The sequence below is a fragment of the Ascaphus truei genome, chromosome 4, assembly GCF_040206685.1.
Source record: "Ascaphus truei isolate aAscTru1 chromosome 4, aAscTru1.hap1, whole genome shotgun sequence".
NCBI classification, from domain to species: Eukaryota; Metazoa; Chordata; class Amphibia; order Anura; family Ascaphidae; genus Ascaphus; species Ascaphus truei.
The window spans coordinates 347,430,625-347,448,389 of record NC_134486.1 but is presented as its reverse complement, the minus strand read 5'-3'; the positions used below and the strand labels follow the sequence as shown (position 1 = coordinate 347,448,389).

Here is a 17,765-nt window from a genome sequence, read left to right as displayed (position 1 = left end):
CAAATCAAAGATAGATGGACAAATCAAGTCAAGATTTATCTCTATGTGTTTATCTTGGAGTTCCAGAGAGCTCTTAATTATGATCTCAAAAGTTTGTAATACAATGCCCTTGTAAAAAAAATTTGTCAAGTGACCAAAAAATTGTATATAGCTCACATAAAAACATAATATGTGCACTCACATTTGGCACATTTAAAATGTATAATGTTCAATTCTGGAACTCTGGTCTGTGGTGTCCATCTCGCTGTTCCAGCTTGTTTCGGCGCTCTCCAGTCATCCACGTCACTTCTGGTGATGGCTCTTCTGGGAACTGGATCAGCTAGATTTGCTCACTGCTTTCACCACCCCATCAGACTCCCAGGCTCACCGATTCAACGCATTTTCCCTAAGCTTCTTCTTATGAATGAGTGCACGTTTTATATTTTTTAAGTGAGCTATATAACATTTTTGTAAATATACCACACTATTTTTGTCATTTCTTCTATCTGTGATTTTTTGGGGATTTAAAGATTGGGAGTGACACAAGGGGTTTCCTTATCTGAGGTGAATCGTTGCTCTATTCAGAGAGAGAAAGTGTTTTTGATATACTGATTAATACTTGAGACTATGTGACTAATACATACACACCTTGAAACATAAAAAGTCCATAGTGTGAACTGGTTACACTATATATTTTTTTGTTTATCTATTTTATATCTTGGCTGTGAAATGCTACGCTCCCCTTGCCTGGAAGACATTTTTTACAACTGAAATACTATTGGAACGGTTTTTTAAAGGGTGAATCTGAGCTGCTTTACAATTATATTATCAAAACATTTTTTTAATTTGCACATTAGGGTGTGTATAAAGAGAGTATTTATCTTAGTGATATCCATATCCCATTTATTGGGATTATTCACGCGTGTTGATTATTAGCTTTGTTCACTTCACTATAATTGATTTTTACTTCACTAATTATTCTTCACTAATATTGATTGAGTTATATATATTTTAAAAATCTCACATTCACTCATTATTAACAGCATTAGGGGCGCCCTTATATGCCATTTTTAGTCTTTTCTTCTGATAATACTCAGCATACATATCTCCATATTTCTTTGAGTTATCTGAAACTTCTGAATTGTCTTCATATTTAGGGTCCAAGTTTAACATCTGTAAGTGAGCACATGTGCGATACACTGGTTGAACACTTTACTTTTCAGGAACAGGGGAAAGTTCCCTTGAACTATTTTCTTGTTTCTACCAAATGGACTCCATCACATCTTAATTCTACTAATGATTTCATTTGAGAGGTTCCCATCCATTGATAATTGCTGGCCAAGGTTGATATAGTCTTCCACTTATTCAAGTGCTATTCCATTTATATAGATCTTTGTAAAGTCAAGACATTCGTCGAACATCACTTTGGTCTTGATGAAATTCATACACAAGCCCACCTTCTTATTTTCTTCAGTGAGTTCTCTGGTTTGCTGTAGCAAGTCTTCTGTAGAGATGGATTCACTTTTTCCCAGTCTTAATCCGCTGCAAAAATTGCACATCGACAAACTTTTGCGAATTCATCAAAAAAAGTTTGGTTCTTTTGGCACTAGAGTTTTCTCTAACAAACTTTATGAAGTTTGCCAAGAACAAGAAATATGTAATTTGCTAGAGAGGGGGGAGAGCAGGAGAGACATGGGGGAGAGATATTAGGGAGTGAGGGGGTGAATGGAGAAGAGCAAAGAGGAGGAGACATGGCAGGGGTAGATGGGGTGAAGTGGGGAGAAAGAATGGGAGAAAGGAGGGGGAAGAGAGAGGGAGATATACCTGTGATATATGCTAATTTAGGTATGCAAAGTACCGCTATATGCAAATTATTGAAATGACCATTTTCAACCAGGTATCTCAGGAATGCCCCTTTTTGTACACAGGTATGTCTCCATGTGTATGAACTTTTGCAGATTTGCAAAGAAATAGAAAAGACTGGAAATTTTGGGGATGAACTTTAACAAATATGCCCATCTCTACTCTTCTGGATTTGTGGCAAAAATAAAATTTTTATCTGAAAATCATTAATGACCCAAGTACTCACGCTTGATTCTGTTTTGCTTGTCTTCCCAATTCAATGGGAACATTTGAACATTTCTTCAAGTGTTGCTGTGAAAACCTTTTTGATAACATGGTGTCTCCCTGTCATTCTACTTTACTGATCCTTATCTTGCTTGTATGTTCATGTACAGTAATCTAATGGTTGATGTGGCATGCTCATAAATGTTCCTTATACAATACATGTACACTTTTAAACACTTTTATCTTCTTAATACATTTCAAACCAACGAGGTGTAGACAGAATTAAATGCTTTTTCATAATCTACGAATCCTAAACTGGTAGATCGTGATCATTACTTCGTCAATCTTTTTTGTACAACTTGGTTGTGATCCATGGTGTTGTATCCACTGCAAAATAACATTTGTTTTCTAGGCTGGGAAAATTCTAGGGTCTGCTCCACGATTAGTACAAATCTTGTAAGTGATTGGAAGTAGACTGATAGATCTATAGTGCTTGAGGTCTTCTTTTTCTCTTTGTTGTCTATGAGGATAATTACAGTATGACATTGCTCCATTGTTCCAGACATTTTCTGTTCTTCATCAGCATGTAAAGAGTTTTGTCAGTTTTTTTTCTACTTCTTCCAGAAATCTGCTTTCAAGATTTTAGTTGTACTGTAATTCCAAAAAGTGATTCAAAGCGCTAAATTATGTGTGTAAGTAATAATAAACCAGTGTTGTGAATATTATATATGTGCAGCTGCCTGAGTGAAGTGGTGATCTCACAACTCCACAAAAGTTACTAGCTGCTACACATATCCCGCAGCCACCACTCAATACTCCGTCTTCAACAAGGTGTGAGTATATTGAAACATCAACGCCAGAGAAGACAAGGTAACCAGACACAGTAATAGCATATTGGGACAGATACCCAGTCACCATAAGCAAACTCCCCTGAAAAATAGGACTTGTTCCAACAGAGGGGTTCCCTGACGAAGCCAATCAATGGGTGAAACGCGTAGGGTGAGAGCAATTAGAACACCTAGACGCGTGAAGACCCTCAACCTGTTTGACTGGAGGTTTTTTGGCACCAAAATCAAAACCAGGTGGATACCAGAGCAGGAGAAGCATTTCCCTGAGACTGCTGGCCAGGAGATCCAGCTGCTGCAGTGTGAACGAGAGCACAAGCCACGGGGCAGCAGTAAGTCTCGAGAGAAAGACAGCACACACTGGAGGTTAACCCTGCGAGACCACAGATCATATAGCGGTGGTCATGTCACTGGAGAATGGGAGCTGTACTGTTCTAACGACCAGAGCAGGGAGCTGGGACACTTTACAGCAGGCTGTGAATCGTGATGGTCTAACAACTAAACCAGACAGCTGGGAAGGATCTTCAGCAGGCTGGGAACCGTGCTGCTCTGATAACCAAACAAGACAGCTGGGAAGACCTGAATTAGAGTTTTAGCAGTAGAGTGACAGAAAAAAGGGCATATCTTTACAATGTTACGGAGGTAAAAATGACAGGTTCTAGCTATATTGTGAATGTGAGGGAGGAGTCAAGGTGACCCCTAAGCAGTGTGGTTGTGATTCTGTGTATATAATAGTATACTGCCAACAATAATGTAGAAGGGGGCTTGGGAGGAAGTATGAGGAGCTCTGTCTTGGACATGTTAAATCAGTGGGGGGGCATCAAGTTTGATATACTGTAGCAGAAAGACATTTAGAGACTTTGGTCTGTACAGCAGGTGTAAGGTCAGGGGCAGATAGAATGGGACATTTGGCCATGGCCGTTTCACTGTGACAAATGGCCGGTGCTTCACTGCAGACTGAGCCTCCGCTCAGCCGATTCCCCGCTGAAACCTCTGCCGCCGGCCGCTTCGAAGTTATGTTTTATTGTTGGTTAGGGTAATGGGTTAATTGAAGGGTTTTAGCGGTTACGGTAGGGTTTTTTAGAATAAATTCTTAGGGTAAGGGTTTTAATGTAAGGGCTTAGGATAGGGGGTTTAAGGGTAAGGGGTTTTAGTTTAGGAAGTTTACTTAATTTAGCGGCTGGTGGTGAGATAGTCTGCAGCGGAAACTTCTGGCGGCAGAGAGAGCCACGGAGAAGTGCCGGCAGCCATTAGGTCGTGGAGAAATGGCCTCAACCAAATGTCCTAGACCGAGGGGAAGATAGGTATATTTGTGTCATCAGCATATGGACAATAGTATAAAAAAGTATCGCAAGTATGTCACATGGTACTAAACCTATTTTATACATTATTATTGACATTATAAATGTTTTTTTAACAAAAATGTTATTCGATGCTGTGCGTTTCCCTTCACTAGCCAAATGCATATTTATGCATTTCTGAATGTGCAGTACTGTATTTCTTGTATTCAGTTTTTATATGTTGAAAAAATATTCCTGGACTGTTTCAGTGTTTATTTTCCAAACATTAAAACCTGGATAAAATTGGGTGTATATATATATTTTTTTATAAACTGGAAAAAAGAATAATGTAAGCATATTTTACTAGAGCACATGCTAATATTTGTATAAATTGAATGTTATTCACAGCTTTTCAATTTTTATTGATTCCATGTTTTTTGCACAACAGAAAATATAGTCCAGAAAGGGTTTGTTGCTCAGAGACATAGAAGGCATATATATGTAATGAATTTACTGATCTCTCATCAAGAGGTTCCTATGAGGAAGTCCAGTCACATGTATGTATAGACATGTACAGTAGAAGGTAGCTAATGCCTGTCTGGAGCCATTCAATTAGAAAATACAATGAAGGCTAACACATCCAATGTCCAGAAATAGCAGTGTTTAAGACTTACTCAATCAGCCCAGTCTTCCCCCCAGTCATAATGAGAATGGGTAAATAGTGAAATAATCACAACAAACTCACTCACATGTTGATGAGTCGGACCATCCGTTCAGCAGATCGTCAGGTCATTTGTGTGAAAATGAAGCATGAAAATGAAGATGAAGCAGCAAGAAATCGAAATGAAAGTGTGGCGCACTACCAATGTAGAAATCCCAAAAAATAAAATAATATAGAGAAACATGCTCCAATAAAAACTGATATTTAATGTGTCATCATTAAAAGTGGAGGGTACAGTACACCTACACATTTCACGCCATAGCGGTTTATCAAGTTATTTTGGGGGGATTTGTGCATTGGTAGTGCACAGCTAATCATATTACTTTACTTGATTTACCTATCTCCACTGTTTGTCTGCTCTGTGTTTTATATGAACTGTATCAAGCTATGAGCTCAGGAGACACAACAATTATGTAAGTCTTTAGTGTTTAACAAAAATAAGTACCCAGAAAAAATATTGAGTTGACTGGGATAATTGTGTAGGTTACAGTTGTATGTGATAGAATAATTACTACTTTTCCAGTGATAATTCATATTTTAGATAATGTATTTTTCCTGGGAGAAGGAGAAATAGGAGATGCTCAGTGAGTAAAGACACTTGCAAACAATGACACTGACTTTGAATCAGAGAAGGCTGGTTCAATTCCCAGTGTCAGACTTTGTGACCAACTCACGTTATCTTCCTGCACCAAAAACATAGATTGTAAACTCATCTGGGCAGGGACAGTGTCTGTAAAAATGTATGTACTGTATGCTGAGAAGAAAAGTGCTATATGAAATAAAATTATTATTATTCATTAACTATTTTAGTGGCAAAAATACACAATTGCATTCTTCTACTGTATGTCACCATAGCAAGCTGGCTATAGCTTTACTGTAATTACTCAACAGTATACAAACTTAGTAGGCCCTTCTTTGTAGGGTATTACAAAATGTATGGATCTACAGTATTATTGAAACTGACACACTTTAGGCAGGTTTGGGCGAGGAGGGGTCTGTCTGAGATGCGAAAGTGGACATCAGTATTCTTTATCATTACTGACACAATTTAGGATTCTACAGATGCAGCCAACAGTATCCGACGAATTGCCTTGGAAAATCTGGAGCTATCTCACAGTAACGCTACAACATGTCGGTGAGATTTCTGCAGCTAGACTAATGGCCCATCGGATTAACACAGTGGGGGTCCCTGGCAGTCCTATTCAAACTGAGTATATTGCCCATTATGAGTATATTGTAAATCCTTCAGCACCCACCTTGTGTCTTAAAAAAAACTGTTAACATTTCTGAAGAAACTATGTAAAACAGTGTAGTTGTTAAGAAAACAATATATGACCCTCCTGAGAGAAATATACAGAAGGATACATGGTGCTGCAGCATTTAAATTAGATTATCATACATATTTTATGAATATCAAAATTAATAATAACAGTATGATAAAGCAGTTGACCTGCAAATGCTTTCACTAGTATGGAATTGTTCAATCCTATTTGTCAATGCAATATGAATATGTAATATATACTCTTATTTGTTATTCTCAAATATAAGATTATTATTTACAAAACAATAATAACATAATGGGTCAATTTGAAAAAGAAAGGAATACAGAGTTTCTCTTACTGTACCTATCACCATTCTCTCTGGCATTTGCTTAAAATCCATTAGAGGGTTCTCATTTTAAATGTACTATTACTGCTTGTTGGACAATGCCTTCTTTTAATCTGTTTAATATGTATTATGCAAAATCTTTTAAAATAATGTAATTCGGGGAGTTTAACAACTTATCTGAAAGTTTCAGGGCAGAGACAACTATGTTTCATTTCCCAGGAATATTTTCATTTGTGTTTCTACGGCTCCAATTTGCTAAATGTCCATTAGGAGAATGACATACAATAGGTTAGTGGTTATCAATCTTCTCTTTAGAACAACTGGCCACAACAGGTTTTATGAACAACCAATGCACTGGCATGTTAATAGAATTAGTCAATTTTTGCAGCAGCCATCGACATCCATGCAAAGTGGAGTCAGAGAATTGTATCCCACTGGAAATCCACCTCTATTGTTCCTTTCTGCCCCTTTCTGGCAGCCCATTTCTAAACACTCCCACTGAAACACTAGTAAGTAGAACATGTGTATAGAGTCAATATTATCCAACATTTGGTTATCCAACCTTCTGTTTTATCCAAGATCTGTGCGTGCTTGTGCTCCGCTCCAGCTGCATAACTCATTTCTTTAAGCAATAACTGTTAAATAATGATGTACTGTATTAATAAATCTAATACGTGTGTGTATATATTATACAAACTTATACTGAACTGCATTTAATATATTACTTATAGTACATACTTATACTGCATTAATAGTTTATTTGTTTCACTCCCCCCTCATGTTTCCCGATTATCCAACATTTTTGGTTATCCAACATGGTCTCAGTCCCATTTAGGTTGGATAACCGAGACTCTACTGTATGTAAAGTGCCGGTCAATGTGTTGCAGCTGCCCTACAGTACATAGTATCCACTGCGTGTGCAGGCTACAGCACTTAATACAATACTACTGTACTGTAGTATCCCTGAATTATGTGCTGTAAATCACTAGTTTGTAATACTAGTAGAATTGCACCATGTGTTTCTTGTTATTTTTTATCTCTCTAAAGCTGATGCTACAAAAAAATGTGTTCTTAAAGTATATAGATTCACTGTGGCTCAACAGTAGTGATAGAAAGTTTTATAAATAACAAATCTCATTTAAAGTATTTTGAATTCTTTCTTTGATAAATCTGCTCATTGTTGCAGCAAGGAGAATTCAAAATAACCTCTAACCCGCAGTGTTAATGCTGCATTAAAGCAGCAGTCGAAGCTGCCTTTTTATTTTTCCTCCTTTTAATACAGTACTGTATGTGCAACAATACAATCCCCACAATTATAAGTAATTAGCTAAGTTGTCGGTCGATCCGTTCTCCTGTGATCGATTGGCGAATATTCGGCTCATGGGTCCAGTAAATGGCTGTCAGTGCAGCAGAAGAGGACCAAAGATGCAAAGTTCTGTGGGGAAGGTCATGCGACCAGACAGTAATTAGATACAATTGGTAAACTGCTAGAGAGGGCAGGGCTCAAAAAAGGGGTGTGCCAGAGCCTGTTTTAGAAGAGGAAGGGGATGTGACTTTGTAAATGTTTGCTATAGAAACAAAAAAAATGCTTGTTACATTATAATACATTAAAAATGTAATTCAGAGATGTTGTTTTTAAATGCTACACATGTTTTCTCACAGCAAATAATTAATTTCTTAAGAAAAACACACGTAGGATTTTTCTTGGTCTGCAGCTTAAAGGTATATTATTTCCATGGGGAAGCTAGAGAAATAATTTTTAGCTACAAATGTTGGCAGCATCATGTAACCACCTTTTTCAAAGTAAAGACAATCTTTCTGAAGGTACCCAATTTGTGACGAATTGCTGCATTTATTAATGTAAAAACAGTTCAAGCAAATGTATACAGTGTATTAAGTATTGACTCATATGTGTTTCATAAATTGCTGTAGTACAAACATTTCCTTTGTTTGTATACATTTAACTTTGAAAATGACCTCATTATTTTTTAACAATAATTAATTTTACTGTACGATGTTGGACCTTGGATTATTAATATGGTGCAGTTTAGAATCTTAACACATTGTTCTTTGTATACATAATTTAAATACAGTAAATTGATAAAACTGGTCACAAGTAGACATTTCTCTAATGAGGGATAATTGCATGCTCCAATTAAGGAACCATAAAATAATATCCACTTATCCTATACTCACTGCATGTCAAGATACTGATCCAACTACCAGTTTTGAGCCTGCATGTGAGGAAAATTCACAAGCATCTCGCAAACACTTTCCAGCATAGTCCATATACGCTGTAATGGCCCATCGGTTTAACACAGCAGGGGTCCCTGCATTTGAATGGACTTGCAGGCCAATAGGATTCAAGCAGTGTGAGTCCCATTCAAACACACGGACCCTGCTGTGTTAATTTGATGGGCCATTACAGCATCTATGGAATATGTTGAGGATTTTCCCCAACATTTTCAAGGAATTGCTATATAACTTAAAATAGCTCAAAAACAAGCTGAATTGTTCATAAGTACTTCTCAACTGGAGCAACTAGAGGAGAGGAATAAAACAGAATATGTAACTAGGTTTTATGTGCTGTTTGTGATGATGGTACAGTAGAAATAATGACATTCAAAATACACAATAAAATGTTTGATGATGCGGCAGAAACTAATTCAGCACTGGCTTAACAAAAACATAAATAGATTCTGCAAAAATTGCACTTAATAACGTTTCAGACATTTGAGAAATGTAAAGCCTTCTGTAAAATGGAACAAGGTGAAATTACATTGGGGTACTGTGCATACATAACTCTGTGACCAGAATATAATTATGCAGGCAACTAATACTCAGTTTAGTGTATATTAATGAGGATAAAGCACCAATTGCATTACTGTACTTTGATGGACCAATGATCTATGGGTATCTTTCACAAATCATGTAGGTTTACAGCAGCACAATGACTAGTGAATTGCCAACACTGACTACACGTCAGAAAGTAACTGAACATTGAAATCAAGCAAACCTGTAATCAAGAGAAACACATTAATGCATGTAGTGTCTCTGGTGATATTGATATGTTTTAAAGTGCTATTAACAATTGCCCGATTTCACATACATTAATGCTGAGTTTGTAGGTAGAAATATAGTCCTAAAGTTATTGGAGTGTGGAATTGCAAATTTACATGATATACAGAAAAGTAATGATACTCCAAACACTGACTAGTTCTAGAATTACCAATGCAAAATAAACTGCATATACTGTAGCAGATATCACAAATGATTATCACAAATATACAAAATTATTTTATTATCTCATGAGTTCTTCTTGTTATATACTACCACCAACAATCCTCACCATGCGTGTGTATTTATGTATGTATGTATGTATGTATGTATGTATGTATGTATGTATGTATGTATGTATGTATGTATATATAATGGTTAAATATATATAATGGTTATATATGGTTATGGTTTATTTATGTATATATATATATATATATATATATATATATATATATATAATGGTTAAATATATATAATGGTTATATATGGTTATGGTTTATTTATGTATATATATATATATATATGTGTGTATATAATATATATATATATATATATAGTCAGATAAGGCAGTTGGCACTCCAATAGGTGCTGTTAAGCCACAGGTGCACGTCCCATATAGAGAATGTAGTTATACGTTACCGTTCCAAGGATTGGTAAACAAGAGACAGCACTCAATGTTGAAGATCAAAGTGTATTAGTGAAAGCAAAAATACATCCAGAAACCCAACGTTTCGGTCCTACAGAATGGGACCTTCCTCAGGGGGATCCCCCTGAGGAAGGTCCCATTCTGTAGGACCGAAACGTTGGGTTTCTGGATGTATTTTTGCTTTCACTAATACACTTTGATCTTCAACATTGAGTGCTGTCTCTTGTTTACCAATCCTTGGAACGGTAACGTATAACTATATATATATATATATATATATATATATATATATATATATATAAATAAACCATAACCATATATAACCATTATATATATTTAACCATTATATATACATACACACACAGTACTATACACACACAGTAACCATTAAAAAATTCACTGGTGTAGTTTAAAGTGACAGTATCCTAATTCACTGTTTTATATGTTTTTAAAACTTGCTGCAAACCTCTCTAATCACACTTTGATAACTAAAAGGGTTATGGATGCATAATGGTTAAGCACTAATTAATATATTTATCTAAGGCAAAAACCAGTAAAAGTAGACAATTTATTTCAAAGTTAAAGTTAAAACAAATGTTTTTTTTTATTGTTTAAAAAAAAAAAACACTATATTTTGTTAGAACATATTGTACAGAGATAAGAAATTACTTTGTGTCCCTTACCTCGACAACTTGGAAGAGAACTGCTCCATAGTCCATTACTGCGACACTGTGCTTGAGATGCACCCTGAAGTATGTGGCCTATGTTGCAAGTGAAGTTTACAACATCATTTAAATTAAACTCACTGCCATTGGTAACTCCATGAGCTGGATTTCCAGGGTGGCCACAAGTGATTGCTGGAAAAAAGTACAGTATAGGATAAAAGTTTAATGTATCATTTATTTGCTTATAAAAGTAGCAATTCAGGCTGCCTTTATAAATCAATTTGAAAACCCACCACAAACATTTTAGAATATCCTAAGTGATAATAGTATTTTATTTGTGAGATTATTCTTTTTCTACAGGCCATTATATTATTGAATAACGATTAATCCTTAAACTTGTAAAAAATAAAATCAAGTACAGTACAGTACTTGTAGAAAGTAGAAACCTTTATTTAATTTTTATGACAAATTACTAACTTTCCTTTAAGGCTTGTTCCTTTTGCATCAAGAAGGACCACTACAGATTAGCCAGATTTACTGTTTTCAGTGCTGTGCAAAACCAAGTTTAAATCCCCGGCATTTATTTGCATGTTGCGGACGCGCGATCTCAACTGTACCACTACTGAAAAATTGAGTTTTGCTGCAGTGTAGTACTCTGAAATAATGATAGGCACTGCTAGTGCGGTTTTAATCTAAATGCAATGTAATCCACCCCTTATTCCATTTTAATTTCAACGCAAAATAAACTTAAGGTGACTAAATAGTAGTTTTACCGTATTCATTTTTTATTAGAGTTAATTAGAGCTTATTTTTTTCCCTTTAAAATGAATTCCTTATTCTCATAAAATAATTCAGAGGACTAAAAAGTATTTTAAAATATGAAATTTTTATTGGAGTAAATTAGTTCCTAGCGATAAATAACGAAGTTATTTTTACAATAATACAATCTCCTGCAATCGACATCGTCTTCTGGCTGTGTCTTCTACCGTTTCACCTGTAAAATAACCGATAAGAAATAGATGCATTCATTACATTGTGCTGCAAAAGCGTATTCTATGTAAACTGTATGGTACACATATATGGTTAATTAAATTTGTGCACACACGCAGTACAAGTATCGCCCATTGAATGGAATGCATACATTACCTTAATTATTAATTATCCCGGAATGTGTTCCCTACACAAATCTAGGTTGCCAAATCTGTAGAATGGATTTAAAAAAAGGATTACACAATGACAAAACATAATTTACTGTATTAAAAACTGAATGTACAGTATGTAAAAAATAAATTATGTTTCAGTCATCAGTTTCATTCAATTATGACTCCAGCCCAGTCCTCTGATGTCGTAAAAGTCCATTGATTGTGTAGTTCACGTTCTTGAATTCTGCAGTAGTGCATTTAAACTGCTTCTCAAGGTCATCTAAAATAGCTCTCCTCAAACTATTAAAAATAGCATGTCTGGCCCACCCACTGGGCATAATTTTCAAAAGTCACATGGTGCTGGAAGATTAGCTGGGCAAATCGACTCAGCTGTCCCTTGATGTATGTAACATAGCTTTGCAAAGTTTCCCCTGATATTATTGAAAGAAGGATGTAATTTATTGGACCCCCACGGACATTGATACTGATGTATCTTTACCTCTGTGGTTCTGCATGTGTGCTTTGGAAAAAAGACACTGGTAACTGCTCCGGGATACCATTTTCCTGCAGGTCAGTGTAGCATGGGGGCGTATAACACAAAGTCATCATCATTGTCTAGGTTGTTTGGTGTGCTTCTTATAATCTGGGTATTGCATGGATGCACATGGGGGGGGGGGGGGGGGAAGAGGTTTCCTCCAGATGTCTTGCTCTCTCCTGCTGCTGTTTACCTACAGTATAATCAAATAGAGACCCGTCATGTCCCTCGCAATTCCCACATCTCCTTCGCCATTTAGTCCATCCTCTCCAAAATAAAGTAAATTTATCTTTCCATAGTGTTCAGTGTTTGCACCAGATGTTGTGGCAGGGCCCGATCAATGGTACTGTAGGTTTTGCTACAGGTGTGTTTAGCACAGTGGCATTATAATTGTACATAACAAAATCATTTGACATTTCCAAGCTGCGTTTGACCAAGTTACCAGTTACAGCAAGACTGGAGCTCTGTAATTAGTAGGAAAGTGCTGGTTCTGATTTGGGCTGAACTAGGTTTTGGTTCAGATGATTAGGGTCTGGAGTTAGGTGAGCAGGGTCTGGAGTGGGAAGCACTAGGTAAGAGGTTATATGCGCTGGGTGAAATGGTGATTGGGGTGCAGGTACTGTACTGTATCAGGTGCAGAATCAGTGTTTTGGGGTTCATGAATGACAAGGGTTTTGATCATCTTCTTATTTTTCCACATCGGTCCTGGAGTCTTTCCTTGGTGAGTTCTTGGTGCTGCTTGTTTTCTTTTCCTACTTTATTCTTTGTACGCATGTTTTGTTACGTCAAAAGTAGTCTGGTATCAGCAGGTATCCTACGCTTTCTTAGGCTCCTTAGGGTTGAGAGTGGTACAGAAGGTTCTTGTGTCTAGAAGCTGGATTGATCCATCATTGAAGCACAAGAGTTCTGATAAAAATCAGTGACTATGGCAAAACAATTTCCATTTGAATTTATGTACAGTACCACTGACATCACTGTGGCAACAATCGTTACATGATGTTAATATTGGGAGGGTCTAAGTTGGTGATTGGTTGTTAGGTGTCAAATGTAGGTGTATACCTGTAACTGAATCTTAAGTATACAGTACCTGTATAATATAACATAGAAGCAATACACATTCATTAGTAATTCATAACATACTGAATAGCAGCAATGACCACATTTTTTTTACAAAGAAACTAGAATAAGAATAATGCACATGTACAAGAAGGAATTGTAAACAAGGAAAATTCAATGTTGGCTATGGCAAGGGGGCATGCAGGAGACACTACACTACATTAGGTATCATGCTCATCCTCTGTTCGTAAATTGGTCTGCAAGGTTAGAACAGAGTACAGGTATGTACAGTACTTCGAATTTTGTCTTTCACAGTGAAATGTTTCAGCTGGGGACAAGATCAATGTTGAAAATGATGAGCAATCTAATGCAGATATTTAAGATATTCTGCAGAACAAACATGATATCTCAGTGTCTCAGACCAGCATAAGACTAATGAGATGCAATTTGTTCTGGACCTTTGGGTATGTGAGGTAAAGTGCAGTACTGTACATGTACTGTTTATGCACATTCCAAACGATATGCTTCTAAACTATTTTTCCTTATTGCAGATTGTTTAAAAGAGTTGACCAAGCGCATGCATGGAATAAGATGGGTGAAGGTGTAGTTGCCCTGGGATGGGTGGTTAGGCCTCTCGGGTTGGTAGTAAGAGTGGTTAACACCTTAATTACCTTAGTGGTTACGTCCCCTAAGGTAATGAAGGGGTCAACCCCTCCTGCAACCTGCCGGTAAGCCTAACCACCCACACTGCGTCAACTAGCCACTAAGGTGGGAGGGAGAATTATTAATGCTGAATGTGAGTAATGCAAGTTAGGTAAGCATTGTGTCCAAATATTTAAGTGTTGAATTTTAGCAACCTCTAATATAATATATGCCTCTCTGGCGAGGAAGGTACTGGTCCCTAGACTGCTGTGGAGGGAAATCCTACACCCAGACTTACAGAACCCTACCCCAGCTGAAGCCAGGGAAGCAAACTCATGTCACAAATAGGAAGTGCCAGTTACCAATTCTGAGCACACAAGACATGCCCCAGCGCAAGGGGCATGGTGTTCCACCCAATGATCATTCCCCAATGCTTGCTCCACCTGATGACTAGCAACTCACCTTCTGATATTAACTTAATTATAAGTGTCGTTATGATTTTTTTTAACTTTTAAAACCTTATATATACTCACCTCTGGTACATGCACATTTTATGTAAACTGAATTTACCTTAACTATCTTTGGGTAGAGGCAGAAAATAGAGTGGCATCAAGTTGTAGTTGTGGTTCAACCCACTGTAGAAGTTGAGTGCTGCATATAGTTGCAGGAGTAGTTGTAGTCGATCATTCAATTTTCAGAGTTGGTCAGACCGTACATGTACTAGGAGTGCAAGTACTTGGATGGGTGCAGATAGGTTGGAGAGGATAGAAAGGTCTATTCAATACTTTCTCCTTCTAAAATTGCTGAGAATAAACATATCTGTCCAAGAAGGGTGTAATGCCCAGAACCCATTTCGCATGCCAGCTTGCGATATTGTAATAAAGCAGTCATTAATGCTTAAATTGTGTTGAATATAATTCTTCCATCCTTTTTGCTGTTGTTGTAGAATAGGTTCTTGATACTGATATATTGATAGATCTGAGAGAGTGTTGCCCTCTTATCAGAACTTTCCTGAATGGCAAAATAGCTGTACGTAGGGGCACCGTACATAGCTGTACATGGTCTAACCAGTGATTCCTCATTGCATTTCCCTGCCATGTTACACAAGTTGTGAAAAAAACCTCTAGTATATTTTGACTAAAGTACAGTAGGTACCTCTAGTTTTTTTTTTGTGCAATACAAGGTCAGATTGAACTAATAAAAACTCTCAAACCAGACATTTCAAACCAGACATTTCTTTCTGTTTTGTTTCATTATATCTTGTATTGAAACTGTATTCAGTGCACCATCAGTCATATGCAATAAATTAATAAGACAGTATATTATGTAGAAACGGGTGTGTCGTTTTTTTAAAACAATATATTCGCCTGCATAGGCAAAAATATTCAGTGTGCCACCTGCCGGGTACATAAAGAATTGCAATTACAGCAATAATCCCACAAATAATTCTGGCTGCTGACTGCGGCCGGCATGCGGACGAGCTGGGGTGACCAAATTGTTCACAGGGCTTTAATCTCGCACCTTGTCACGGTACCGAAAACAGTAAATCTGGCTACATCTGTATAGCATGAGGTTACTTTATTACTAGTGGCAGTTAATACAGTATTTCACTGGGTGCTGATGTCAGAACTACTGTAGGACAGGTTAAAATTGGTACAAAGGGAACTGGAGCAGTACAAAATACTTTTAAAGGAGTGGGAATGTCCCACTTAATATAACCATTTTCTGACCAAATAATGAGTGATCTTCTCCAAACTATCATTATTTCTCGAACTATGTAATTATTGACAATACCTTACTGCAGCGGTGGGCAAACTGGGGGGCGCGAGCCCCTAGGGGGGCGCGAGACTGCCGGCGGGGGGGCGCGGGGTTTACAGAGGCCCCACGCGCTTCCCGAAGGCACTTAAATTAAGTGCCGGGGGAGCTGCAGGGCCTCTGTAAACCTTTACTTACCTAGGATCCGGCGGCTTCCTTCCTGCGTCGCCATGGCAACGCGGCGTCAAAATGACGCTGCGAGGTCATGTGACGTCACGTTGCTATGGCAACGTGACGTCATGACGCCGGAGCGCAGGTAAGTGGGGGTTAGGAGGGCGCGGGTTTATGGGGACCGCCGATAGGGGGGTGCAAGGAAAAAAGTTTGCACCCCCCTGCCTTAGTGTACAATGCCCACATATTATGGCCATTCTCTTTCTAACAGTTTGTCAATCCATCCCCAGAGGATGTAATATTCATTGTCTTCGGGCATAAAGTGTGTAAACTAATACAACTCTATTCCCCAAATAAAAGTTTTAAACTCAATTTACCTGCACTTCTTGGAAATTAAAAATATCAAACTAGCCCACTCAGTGTATTCTAGTTCTCTGAAGCAATTCAATAGTTAAATTCACTTTTGATATTTATTATTAATAATTAATATAATAAACATAATCCCTCTCTCTCTTTCTGGTACTCTAAACTCCTTACTGTTATCATGCTTAGTTTCCCTACCTTCTATAAAATTCTGAATTTAAATCATGTTTCTCTTTTTATCCTTGGCTACCTCAGAAAATGGTGCAATCAGGCAACTGCTTCCACATTTCCTACTTGGCTCATACAGATGTATATATGCAATCAAATTCAATCAGATTCACTGAACTTTACACCCTTTTGAAATTATATAGATATGTTCCTAGCTTGAATCTTCAATCTAAAAAGGAAAAAGTGTTGAAGTATAAAAAACACGGTATAACTCTATAATTACAAAAGGCACATACAAATACTTGTTGAAATGAGTTTGAAAAAGACTATGCTAAAAGTCAAATCAAGCAGTGTGAAATACATAAACCTTCCAAAAGAAAGGTAGAAAGGAAGAAAAAGATGCTGCACTGTAAATAGCGCTACCCATTTTTAGAAAGAGATGCACATGTAACGAGCTTTATTCTTTATTCTGGAATATGTTGTGATATTATGCACCAATACAGCCAATACGACCCATATTTACTAAGCAGTCTTCAACAATAATATACCATAAGATTCTGGAAGACTTTCTACAGCCCTTTGACTTGAATGGTCTGTAAATTTCCTTCTAGGACTCCAAGTGGTCCAGGTAAATATGGTCCTAAAATCTATGGAAATATACAGTGGCGAGAAAGTTTGTGAACCCCTTAGTATTTTCACATATTTTACATATTTCAAACCTAAAATGTACTTATATCTTAATCTAAGTCCTAATAATAGATAAAGATAGCTTGATCAAACAAATTACACAAAAATATGATACTTTTTCAAAATGTATTTATTCACAAATGAGTCAACATTCAATATCCATGTGAAAAAGTATGTAAATCTTTAGATTAAATACCTACAGTAATGACACCCACTTGAACAGCAATGACTTCAACTAAGCGTTTCCTGTAACTGCTGGTCAGTCTCTCACATCAGTTTTGAGGAATTTGGGATCATTCCTCGTCACATAACTGCTTCAACTCAGGGACATTTGAGGGTTTCCTTACATAGACAGCTCACTTCATGCCCTGCCAC

The 17,765-nt window shown here is 37.1% G+C and overlaps 1 protein-coding gene across 1 annotated transcript in view; it reads right to left on the bottom strand.

Moving 5' to 3' along the window:
- Positions 1–17,765, bottom strand: part of CSMD1 (CUB and Sushi multiple domains 1) — a 2,556,145-nt gene that overhangs the window by 124,972 nt on the left and 2,413,408 nt on the right. Inside the window, exon 54 of the mRNA XM_075598211.1 lies at positions 10,890–11,063. Within this exon, the coding sequence (XP_075454326.1) occupies positions 10,890–11,063 (174 nt within the window). The remainder of the gene's footprint in view (positions 1–10,889; positions 11,064–17,765) is intronic.